The sequence below is a fragment of the Canis lupus genome, chromosome 3 (assembly GCF_003254725.2).
Source record: "Canis lupus dingo isolate Sandy chromosome 3, ASM325472v2, whole genome shotgun sequence".
Taxonomy (NCBI): Eukaryota; Metazoa; Chordata; class Mammalia; order Carnivora; family Canidae; genus Canis; species Canis lupus.
This window is the reverse complement of record NC_064245.1, coordinates 58,439,327-58,451,026: the sequence shown is the minus strand read 5'-3', so window position 1 is coordinate 58,451,026 and position 11,700 is coordinate 58,439,327. Positions and strand designations below refer to the sequence as shown.

Sequence of the window (11,700 nt, the reverse complement as noted above, 5' to 3'; positions counted from 1 at the left end):
AGACCAGCATAGGTTGGGGTGCAGTGCCTCCAAGCCAGGGCCGTCCGGGGGCTGGAGGAGGCCAGGAAAGCTGCTCACCCAGAGTCCTAGAGGACTCTGGACCTCAGTGAACCCCACCGATGCCCTGACTTCCACATGGCTGACCTCCAGAATGTGAGACGATGAACTTCTGGGTGTTAAGCCCGCCATTCTGTGGTGCTTTGTTCCTGTCACCTTCAAGAACCGATGCACAGTCAAAGAGGAGATTTCTGGGATTCAGAGAAACCCTCCATCCTCCCTGCCCACATCCGTCTGTGGCTACCGTGCTTATATTTGGTGCCCTGGATGGTCACAGTCCTCGGTCCCCCTCTCACATCTGCTTTGGTGAAGGTGCCTATGACAATGACAGGAAGTCCTCAGGTGTCCAGCGCCCAGGGCTGGGCAGGGGCAGCAGGGAAGGGAGGTGAGACGGCCTCCCAGGGCCCCATCCCGTAGCGGGTAAGGCAAGGCTGCAGAGTGCTGGCCCTTGGGGTACAGCCCCAGCAGGGTCCCGGTTGTGGCACCCTGGTGCTGACACCCCCAGGGCTCCACTGTGGCCTGGAAGGCCAGCGAGGATGGCTTCCGGGGGCCAGAGCCCAGAGCCCATTGGCCAGACGTCCTGGGAGAGCTGGGGCGGATTTGCATCAAAAAGAACACTGGCTTCATTGAAATTCTCCTGGCCTCCAGCGAAACAAAACCACCAAGAAAAGGAAAGTTTTCATCCTGAGCAACTTCACCGCTGAGGAGCGTTTTGAGCTTCTAAAAATAGAGAGGAAATGGGCCTCTTTGGGCGCTGCAGTCGCCGCCTCCCTGCCGGGCCCGCCCCCACTGCCCACTCAAGGCCAGCCTCTCGTCCAGTGGGTCACTGAGCTCTGGCGCAGGTGCCCGCGGCAGATGCCACACAGCTCTATAGCTGGACACGGTGGCCCCCGAGGACCCCAGCATGCCGGACAGCGCAGAGGCCCCGCAGGCCAGCCAGCCCGCCCAGGAAAGCTTGACACCCAGGTGAGCCAGCGGTTAGGCCGGTGTCCGTGAACCTGGGCAAGTGGCTCCACCCTCTGAGCCTCCTCATCTGGGAAATGGAAGGAAGGGTCTGGATGACCTCTGGAATGAGCACTGGCTGGGACGTGAGTCGTCTGAGCTGCTACTTGTGTCCACCCACCCTGGGTGGCCAAGAGGGACTCAACTGAAAAAGGAGTTGCCCCCCTGGGACAAGAGCAAGGGGCTGCCGGGGAATGGGGGAAGGACCCTTCAGTTCTTAAGAACCTTCCCTGTGTCCCCAGGGCCCTTTGGCATGTGGGGGTGATAAGAGATAAGGATGGGAGAGCTCTAGCCAGCTGTGTGACCTTGGCAGGCCCCTGGCTCTCTCTGGGCTGTAGCGTCCCTGTCTGAAGCCCTTGCACTGTGTGTGTTGCACAATCTGTGATTCAGATGAAGCAGATTCAATTAGTCAGACGTTCTCTGGTGCCTGCTCTGACCCAGGCCCTATCCATCCAAGGCGCCCAGGATCCTGAGAAGGAGGGACACCGTCCCAGCCTTGGAGCGCCCCAGCCAGGAGGCAGGGAGAGGCAGACACTCTCTGGGGTCCAGACACTGTGATCTGTGCCCAGAAGGGGTGCCGGCCAATGGGAAGGCAGAGATGTTTCTAACTGAGGGCGCTGGCTCTAGGCCTTGGATGACCAAAGGGACGCTGACAGTCAGAAAGGAGAGGAAGACACCTGTGGGCCGAGGGGACAGGACAACATCACGGCAGGAATACATGAAGGAAGTCAGGGGACTCTGGGCTGGGAGACGTCCAGGGGCCGCGAGGCGGGAGGAGGATGGGGACCTGCGGTGTCTGAGCCCTCTGAGCTCCAGAGCATCGCCACCATTCTCACGGGCAGCGGGGGGAGAAGGGGATGGCCGAGCAAGGATGAAGGCGAATGTGCCTCAGAGACACAGGTCCCTGGCAAGGTCTCCAGGGAACGCAGGGTGGACTTCTGTCCCCCCAGGGTGAGGGGGTCTTTGCCTGCAAGGCCTCAAGAGCATGAGGTCCAGCCCCCTCCCTGGACACGGCCATACACGGGGGGTCAGTAGGCCCCTCGAGGTAAGCTGGCCAGAATTCCTCACCCAGGGTAGTTTCTGGACGCGGGTGGTCCGGCCACCTCTGGGGGCAAAGCCCTCGTCGACTGGCCTCAAAAGCTCAGCCCTGGACAGGAGGCAACAAGCTCTGCTGGTTCTCCAGGTTCCCGGCCCCATGAATGAGGTGGGGGTCAGGAGTCCATGGCTTGTGAGGTCCGCCGAGAAGGCCCGTGGTGACAAGAGGTGGCAGAGAGTCCTGTGCACCTGGTGGGGGCCAGCCACTCACAGAGGCTGACCCTGCTTTGCAGACACCATGAACAGGAGGCTGTCAAATGGGGCCAGAGCCCGTGTTGGGGACAGAGGGCTGAAAACCCAGAGTTGGGGGAGCTGCCTCTCTGCTTTCTGGCATCGAGGTTTGGGTAAGCTGTGTCACTTCCCTGAGCCTCAGCACCCCCCTGTGCCGCTGCAGGCGTAGCGCCTGAGCCCCATGGACCTTGCAGATCCGATTAGCCGCTAGCTGGTGCATGGTTCCAGAAGCAGAACGGTCACGCTGCCAGGCCCGGTAGACGTCCTGGTGACGCAGCATGGTGGGCGGGGCGGGGGGGAGAGTGGGGGCATTGGTGGTTGCCTGGGGTTCCCACCCAGCTCTGCTCTGGACCTCCTCTGCCCCCAGGCAGGACGGGCTTCCTGAGCCTCTGTTCCCTGTCGGTCAGCAAGACATTCCTGCTCCCTTGGCTTTGCAATGTGGCTCCCAGGAAAGAACTCTGAGCCCTGGGTTGCTGTTGTTCTCAAGTCAAGACAGTTACAGCTTCTGTGAATCTGCTCGGCTTCTCTGCCTGTGGGCTGAGCCAGTGCCAGAGGCCCCCCGCCAGCCTTGTCTTGCTGTCCCCCGGAGACTGCAGCTGCATTCCTCCAATAGCCAAGGGGCCTTATCATCCCACCCCCTTTCCCAGGGTCACTGGGGGCGGGGAGGGGGTGCAGAGACCGGAGGTCAGTGGAGGGAGAGATAGCATCAATGGGAAGGAGCCAGGCCATCCATCAGGAGCACCCCCAAGTGTGTCCAGAGCCCCTGTCAGGTCCTCCATCCAGTAGAGAGAGCAGCCTCCCTGAGCCTGAAGGCCCAGCTAGGAGGAAGGCCTGCTAGGGACCCTTGTTAGGGACACCTGCTAGGGACCCCTGCTAGGGACCCTCTGTGTCTGTAAAGGTGCAGCCAAGGGCAGCATGTGGACTGGAAGGTGGTGTGTGGGAGTTACAGGTGGCCACTGGACCGGTTAGATAGGGGCCAGGTTGACTTCTAGGTCTGGAGGGGCCAGTGTGGCCAGACTGGGGCAGCTGGGCATGCAGGTAGCCAGGGGCCAGAGGAGGAAACCGAGGGGAGCCCCAGGAGCAGAGGAGAGCCTAGTCTGGGGGGAGATGAGGCTGGCCCAGGGCAGGGAAGTGTGGTGAAGCTCCCAGCTGCCCTGCTGACACTGCCCACCAAAGACTGGGTGCAGAGAGGAGGCCCCTGGGAGCCAGGGATTCGGGGCAGGCACAGGGGGCTGCTGCAAGCCCAGGGGAGGAGGCTGTTTTCGCTGACAGAGCTCTCCAAGGACGACATCTCTGGGATGTGCAAGCCTAGGAGCAAATAGTCAAAATGCAAATATTAGGGGAAGGATACAGGCATTTTAAGAATATAGAATGTCCAGTGCCTTCTGGGTCTTCCCAGCCTCCTCCCCACTCCTCCATGCTATGAAACACACTATGGTGGGGGGTTTTGGTTTTGGTTTTGGTATCTTTATTGTTTTTCTCTGTTTTCATAAATGCACATTCATTTATTCAAAATCAGTTAGCGCTGACCATGTTGGGCCCCGTGCTAAGCGGTGGAGAATATCATAGAAAGCTTCTGACCTAGCAGTTTACGTACTTGCATTGACACCCGACATCGAACAGTAATTATACAGTGACGTGTTAAATTGTGATTGTGATCAATGCCACCAAACTGTATACTTTGAAACGACTACAATGGCAAATTTGTGTTACATATATTTAACCACAGTAAAAAGTATCTTTAAAATGTTGGTAATTTGGGGTGCCTGAATGGCTCCGTCGGTGAACATCTGCCTTCGGCTCAGGTCATGATCCCTGGGTTCTGGGGTCGAGTCGGCATCCTGCTCCGTGTTCAGTGGGGATCCTGCTTCTCCCTCTCCCTCTGTGCCTCCCCCTGCTCATGCTCTCTCATGCCCTGTCAAATAAATAAATAAAATCTTTTAAAAAATAAAATGCTGGTAATTTTTTAAAAGAAATTATGGACCTCATGTAACAGATGTCCAGCCTAGTCTCCGAGGTTGGGGAAGGCTTCCTTAGGGGAAGCAGGCCTTAAGCTGAGACTTGAAAGGTGAGCAGGAGGTGATTAGGAGAATAGCTTTCTAGGAAAAAGGCACAGCACGTGCAAAGGTCCTGGGATGAGAAGTTGCGCGTAGTGTTTGAGAATCTAAAAGGCCAGTGGGCATAGGACAGAGGACTTGGGAGTATAAGTGCCACAGGAAGGCAGAGTGCTAGTGTCAAGAGTCTTCAGACTAAGGGCAGGACACATTCCGGACAATGAGAGTCCCTGGTCCCAGACATCTGAATACAGGTCTGGATGCTGTTGGGATGTAGGTCAGCCCAGGTCAGCCCTGGGTCCTTGCAGGGGATGCCAAATTGTGGCCCAGGGACAGTAGAGCCTAAGCTGGCCTGGAGTCAGGACGCCAGGCCCGAAGCTGACTCATTCTGTCCCTGGGCAAGCCCTTGAATCATAGACTCTCAGGCTAGTGGGTTTTTTTTAGGTCACTGAGCCTAACCCACTCTTCACAATATTCACATATTATCAACCTACCTTGACTTGAATATCTCCAGTGATGGGGAACTCACTACTTCTTTGACCCTGCAAAAGACATGGTTTCATTTAGAGAAAGCCATACATCACACTGGGTCCCAGTCCCCCCTCCCAGGCAGCACTGACTCCTTGTAAAGGACCTTGTGGGGGACGCTTGAGGTCAGGCCTGGGATGGTGCTTTGGAAACTGTGAAGGTCATGACCGTGTGCAGGACAGCTAGGACTTAGCTCAGATTCTCACCCCAAGAAGTTGTAAAATGAGACTTTACTTCTGCAGAATCTAATAGGTTGTATGTTTTTTATTAACGGAAGTAAATTTTTCATCCAGTGCAATACACAATCAGTATAACTTGAGGACTTGTGACAAAAAACATAGACTCCTATAACAGCAACGTGGTAGAAATACAGGAGCTTTCATCATCCCAACGTTCGTGAAGTGCCTGGCAGTGAGCCCCCGCCCCTCTTGTGCAAGCAGCTGGTTCAGACAGACACTGCTCTGGCTGCTGCCGATTGTTTTATCAAGGGGGCCTCACACCATGTCCCTGGGAGTAACCCCCGTGGCAAAGTGTTGTGGCAGCTCATTGAAGAAGTCGCCAGAGCTTTTCCCTCGTGGAGGTACAGTCCGCTCAAGCATTTTCTGCTGCCCCACGTCTTTGTCGGCGCTGGTCGTGATAATCCTCCAACCGCCCGCCTTCTGCTGGGTGAACAGTGGACTCTCCTTGTGGTTTCAGGTTTCAGTCCCCTGATAATGATGCTGAGCATATTTTCAAGTGCTTACTGGCCATTTCTCCACATTCTTTTGCGAAGTGTCTATATAAATCTTTAGCCCATTTTGTAACTGGGTTCTTAGTCCTCTTATTGTTTGCAGAGAGTCTTTGTATATTCTGGACATCTTGTCTAGGCCTATGTATTGCAAATATTTTCTCCCACTTTGTGGCTTATCTTCGCTTTCTTAATGGTGTCTCAATGAACAAACATCTTTTATTTGATAAAATCCAATGTACCTACTTTTTTCTTTTATGGTTAGAGACACTGTATCCTCGCTAAGAAATCTGCCTATGCCAAGGTTATAAAGATTTTTTTCTATGTGTTTTTCCAGGCTTTTTATAGTTTTAGCTTTTACATTTAGGTGCATGATAATCTCAAATTAACGTTTCCACGTATTTATTCAGTTATTCAAGTGCCATTTGTCAAAATAATTTTTTTTGACTATCAAGTTGCCAAAGTTCCTTTGTAGAAAAAAAAAATGACCATATATGTGTGGGTCTATTTCTGGGCTTTCTTCCACTTGGTGTTGATTCCATACTGTCTTCTTTGCCTTAGTTATATCATAAGTTGTGAAATCAGGCACTGGGGGCACCTAGGGGGCTCCATCAGTGAAATGTCTGCCTTCGGCTCAGGTCATAATCTCAGGGTCCTGGGATTGAATCTCCTGTTGGGCTCCCTGCTCAGCGGGGAGTCTGCTTCTCCTTCTGCCTGTCCCCTCTGCTTATGCATTCTCTCTCTCTCTCTCTCTCTCTCTCTCTCAAATAAATAAATTTTTTTAAAAAATCTTAAAAAGAAAAAAAGAAAGAAACCAGGCACTGCTGGTCCTCCACTTTGTTCTTTCTCCACCTGTGCCCAGTGCCACAGGCAGGCGCCTCTAAGATGTTCAAGGACTCTTGCCTTCTAGATTCTGTGCAGCCGCCTCCCCTCCCCCACCAAACCCCCCACCATGGCTGAACTAGAAACTAATTTCTAACACATAGAATATCACAAAAGTGCTAGGATTTCACCTCAGAGGTTTGGTTGCAAAAAGGCCATGCTTTTACTTCATTGCCTCCCTCATTTTCTTGCTCATTCTGAGGGAGAGGTCCGTGTAGCAAGGGCCCGGGGAGATCTCTAGCCAACAGCAGAGAATTGAGGAGAATTGAGGCGTGCGGTCCAACGACCTGGCAGAGACTGAACGCCAGCGACAGCCATGTGAGTGAACTTGGAAGCAGGTCCTTCCCCCACTGAACCTCAAGATGCGATGCAGACTAACTGACAGTTTGATCATTGCCCTTGAGAGGCTCCGGGCCAGAGGCACCAGCTAAACCACACTAGACTCTAACCCATGGCAACTGTGAGATCATCAGTGCTTGTGTCTCTAAGTCACTGCATTTTAGGATACTTGTTATGTAACAATAAATGGCTCATACACTTACTCCCTTGTATTCCCATGCAAAACTTAGAATTATCTTGTCAGTTTCTACAAAAAAGACTGTTGGCATTTTAACTGGGACTGATCCATGAACATAGTCTATATTTTCATTTATTTAGGTCTTTGATTTCTCTCATTTGTGAGCTGTAGTTTTCAGTGTAGATTTCTTGCAAGAAATCTTAAATTTGTTCCTAAGAATTGTATGGGTTTTGATGGAATGTAAACGTATTTCACACTTAATTTTCTAACATTCGTTGTTGGTATATAGTAATTCAACTGATTTTTAAAATTATTGACCTTGTATTCTGTGATCTTACTAAACTCTTTTACTAGTTCTAGTTACTTTTTGGGGTACCCCTAGGATTTTTTATCTGCATGATTTTGTTATCTGTTAATAAAGCTGCACTTCTTCCTTTCCAGTCATTTTGCTTTTAAGCTATTCTTGCCTTATTGTGCTGGCTAGCACCTCCGATGTAACATTAAATAGAGGTCATAGAGGGAACATCCTTGCCTGTTCCCCATATAGCTAGCACTTCCCATGATCTTCATTCCTTCCTGGAGATTCATGTTCCTTCTGGTGCAATTCCTGTCAGCCTTAACTCAATAACGATCAGTTATTATTTTTCATGGTTTCCAGGGATCAGTAATTCACCAGTAGCTCTGACGCGGGGTCTCTGGAGGTCGCAGGTCAAGGCATCTCCCAGGTCAAACCATCTGGAATTGGAGGACTGTGTTAGGGCTGTGTTAGTCTCCTGTGGCCACTCTGACAGGCCACCACAAGCCTGGTGGCCTTGGACAATGGACATTTATTCTTTTGAGGTTCTGGAGGCCACACTTCCACTGGGCTCACGTCAAGATGTCAGCAGGGCTGTTCCCCCTCGAGAAGTCTTGGGGAGAATGCGTCCCCAGCCTGTCCCATCCACCAGCTTTCACCCTGACCTGCGATTGTACCACTGCAATCTCTGCACTGTGATCACACTGGGTCTCCTATCCTGTGTGCATCTCCCTCTTGTAGGATACATGTGATTGCATTTAGACTCGACCTGAAGAATTCAGGCCAATTTCCCTGCCTTAGGGTCCTGGATTTAATCACATTAATAAAATTCTTTTTTGTCTGGCAGGGGGTGACACATAAGGTAATATTCAGAGGTTCCAGAGATTAAGAGATAGATATTGGGGGTGGGGCAGCTTTCAATTTACCGCATTCGTTGCTGGTCAGAGACTAGTTTTGCCAGTGGACCTGTCAGCTGCTTGATGTCCTCTTGCCAGACAGCAGGTGGCTGGGCCTGAGGTCATTCCAAAGTCCATCAGGTGTCTGAGGTGGGAAGACTCAGAAAGCTCAGAATTAGGATTTAGAAGCTGCGCTCCTCAGTTTTTCCTCTGTATTTCTACATGGTGCCTTCACATGATTTCCTTCATGATCGCTTCAAGGCAGCCAGACCTCTGATGTGGTGGATCGGGGACCCAGAAAGCATGTGTCCTAGGAGTCAGAGGAAAACTGTATTACCTCTTAGGATCTAGCCTTGGAAACCACACAGTATCACTGAGACACACCACATCTGGGGGAAGCCAGTCATTAAGGCCAGCCCATCTCCGAGAGAAGGAGTGGGACGCAGCCTCCACCATGGGAGGGTGTAAGAGGATTTGCAGACCTGATTTCAGGCCCTCACAGATGGGGAGTGAGAATTCCCACTCATCCTTTAGTTGAAATGTCATCACTTCATCCTTGTTTCAAAAGCTACCTTCAGGGACGCCTGGGTGGCTCAGTGGTTGAGCATCTGCCTTCAGCCCAGGGTGTGATCCTGGAGACCCGGGATCGAGTCCCACATCGGGCTCCCTGCATGGAGCCTGCTTCTCCCTCTGCCTGTGTCTCTGCCTCTCTCTCTCTCTCTCTCTCTCTCATGAATAAATAAATAAAATCTTTAAAAAAAAAAAGCTACCTTCACTGGAAAGAGTTCCAAGGTCACCCACCATTCACTTTAGTACTTTAAAGTATATTGTTCCGATGTCTTCCAGTACCCTCTTACTTACAGAAAGTCAGTCATCATTTCTACTCCTGTTTCCTGTTAGGTGACAGGTTCTCTCCTCTACCCGCCTTGGCTGATTTAAAACATTGTGATTTTCGGCAGTTTCACTGTGATGAAGTTAGGTGTGGGTTTACTTTATTTAGTTTTATTTGATACAGCTCAGGAACAGTCAACATGTATAATTTCTATGTTTTTCATCTATAATTTGTAGGCTGGTATTTTCACCAAATGCTAGGGAAAATTACACATGATTTCCCCAAATTTTGTTCTGACCCATTGTCTCTCCTTCTCAGGGACTCCAATTAAATGTACATTAGGCCATTCAATACTGCCTTGCAGGTCACTGAGGCTCTGTTAATTTTTTAAAATTGAGATATAATTCATCTATCATACAGTTCACCCACTTAAACTGTAGAATTCAATAGTTTTTAGTATTTTCACAGAGCCATCACCACGGTCACTTTTAGAATATTTTTGTCATCCCCAATAGAAACCCCAAACCTCTTAGCAGTTCCTTCCCAATTCCCCTCAAGCCCCCAACCCTAGGCGACCACTAATAGGACTTTGTCTCCATAGATTTGCTTCTTCCAGGCATTTTACATCAGTGAACTTGTGTATCACCTATTGTGAATGGTCTTTCATGGAGCATGGATTCATGACCATGCTTCATTCCTTGGACGGCCAGATAACATTCCAGTACATGGATGCGCCTGTTCTGTTCACCCATTCATCAGTTGGAGGACATTAGGGCTGTTCTCACTTTATGGCAGTTATGCATGGTGCTGCTACGAACTTATGCACAAGTGTTTATCTGGACATGTTTTATTTCTCTTGGGTATCTATGTGGGGGTAGAATCACCAAGTCATAGGATGACTCTGTGCATAAACTTTTGAGGACCTGCCAAACTGTTGCCCATGGTGGCTGCACCACCTCGCATCCCCAGCAGCTGAGTGCAAGGGCTCTGATTTCTCACATCCATGCAGCACGCATCATGATCTACCTTTCTGACTACAGCCATCCTGGTGGGGGGATGTGGTATCTCGGTGGTTTTGATTTCTTGATGGCTGACTGTGCTGAGCATCACTTAATGTGACTCTGGTCCATTTGTGCATCTTCCTTGGAGAAATGTCTACTGAAACCCTTTGCCTGGTTTGATCAGGTTACTTGTCTTCTTACTATTGAGTGTAAGGTTTCTTTGTATATTCTACATGTAATTCTCTTATCAGACACATAACTTACCAATGTTTTCTCTCATTCTGCAGGTTATCTTTCTTCCTTATTTATGGCATCCTTTGAAGCACAAAAAGGCTTAATTTTGACATAGGCCAATTTATCTGTTTTTCTTTTGTTGCTCGTGCTCTTGACGTCATATCTTAGAAGACTGTGCCATACTCAAGGCACCATAGATATATTTTCTTATAATGGTTTTAAAGTTTTAGCTCTTACTGTTAAGCCTTTGATAAGCTTTGACTTAATTTTGTGTGTATATGGTGTGGTCCAACTTCATTCTTCTGCATATGGATATCTAGCTGTCCCATTTGTTGAAAAGATTATTCTTTCCCCTACTGAATGGTCTTGGCGCCCTTGTTGAAACCAATCGACTGTATATGTGAAGTTGAGTTCTGGTTTCTACATTCTGTTCCATTTATCCTTATATTTATCTTATGCCAGTACCACATTGTCTTTTTTGTTTTAAGATTTTATTTATTTATTCATGAGACACAGAGAGAGAGAGGCAGAGACACAGGCAGAGGGAGAAGCAGGCTCCATGCAGGGAACCCGATGTGGGACTTGATCCCGGGACTCCAGGATCACACCCTGAACCAAAGGCAGACGCTCAACCGCTGAACCACCCAGGCATCCCCAGTACTATATTGTCTTAATGACTGTAGGTGTGTAGTATGTGTTGAAATCAGTAGGTGTGGGCAGCCTGGGTGGCTCAGGGGTTTGGCGTCTGCCTTCAGCTCAGGACATGATCCTGAAGACCTGGGATCAAGTCCCACATCGGACTCCCTGCATGGAGCCTGTCTCTCCCTTTGCTGTGTCTCTGCCTTTCTCTCTCTCTGTGTGTCTCTCATGAATAAATAAATAAAATCTTTAAAAAAAAAAAAGGAAAGAAATCAGTAGGTGTGAATCCTCCAACTTTGTTCTTTTTCAACATTGTTTTGGCTATTCTGGATCTTTTGAATTTTCATATAAACTTTAGACCAGCTTGTTAATTTCTGCAAAAAAAGTCATCTGGGATTTTGATAGGAATTGTGTTGACTTGTAGATCATTTTGAGGGATATTGTCATCTTAACAATATTAAGTCTCTTGATCACAAATTGACTTTCCATTTGTTTATATCTTAATTTATTTCAACAACGTTTTGTTATGTTTAATTTAAAAAATCTTTTGTTCTCTCTAGTCTTTTGATTGAATAATTTTTATCATTCTGTCTTCAAGTTCACAAACTTGTTTATAAAATAGTTTCAAATCTGCTGGTAAGCTCATCTGGTAAGCTTTTCATTTCAGAGATTATACTTCCCTTATACTATCTATTTTCATATGGCAATCC

The 11,700-nt window shown here is 49.2% G+C and overlaps 1 protein-coding gene across 3 annotated transcripts in view; it reads left to right on the top strand.

Annotated features, from left to right (window-relative positions):
• Positions 1-728: 728 nt before the first annotated feature.
• Positions 729-11,700, top strand: part of ACSBG1 (acyl-CoA synthetase bubblegum family member 1) — a 47,852-nt gene continuing 36,880 nt past the window's right edge. Inside the window, exon 1 of one of the 3 annotated variants that reach the window (XM_025438561.3) lies at positions 729-1,023. In XM_025438561.3, the coding sequence (XP_025294346.1) occupies positions 962-1,023 (62 nt within the window). In that variant the 5' untranslated portion in view covers positions 729-961. The remainder of the gene's footprint in view (positions 1,024-11,700) is intronic. The other 2 variants (XM_025438558.3, XM_025438560.3) reach the window with 2 other exon arrangements.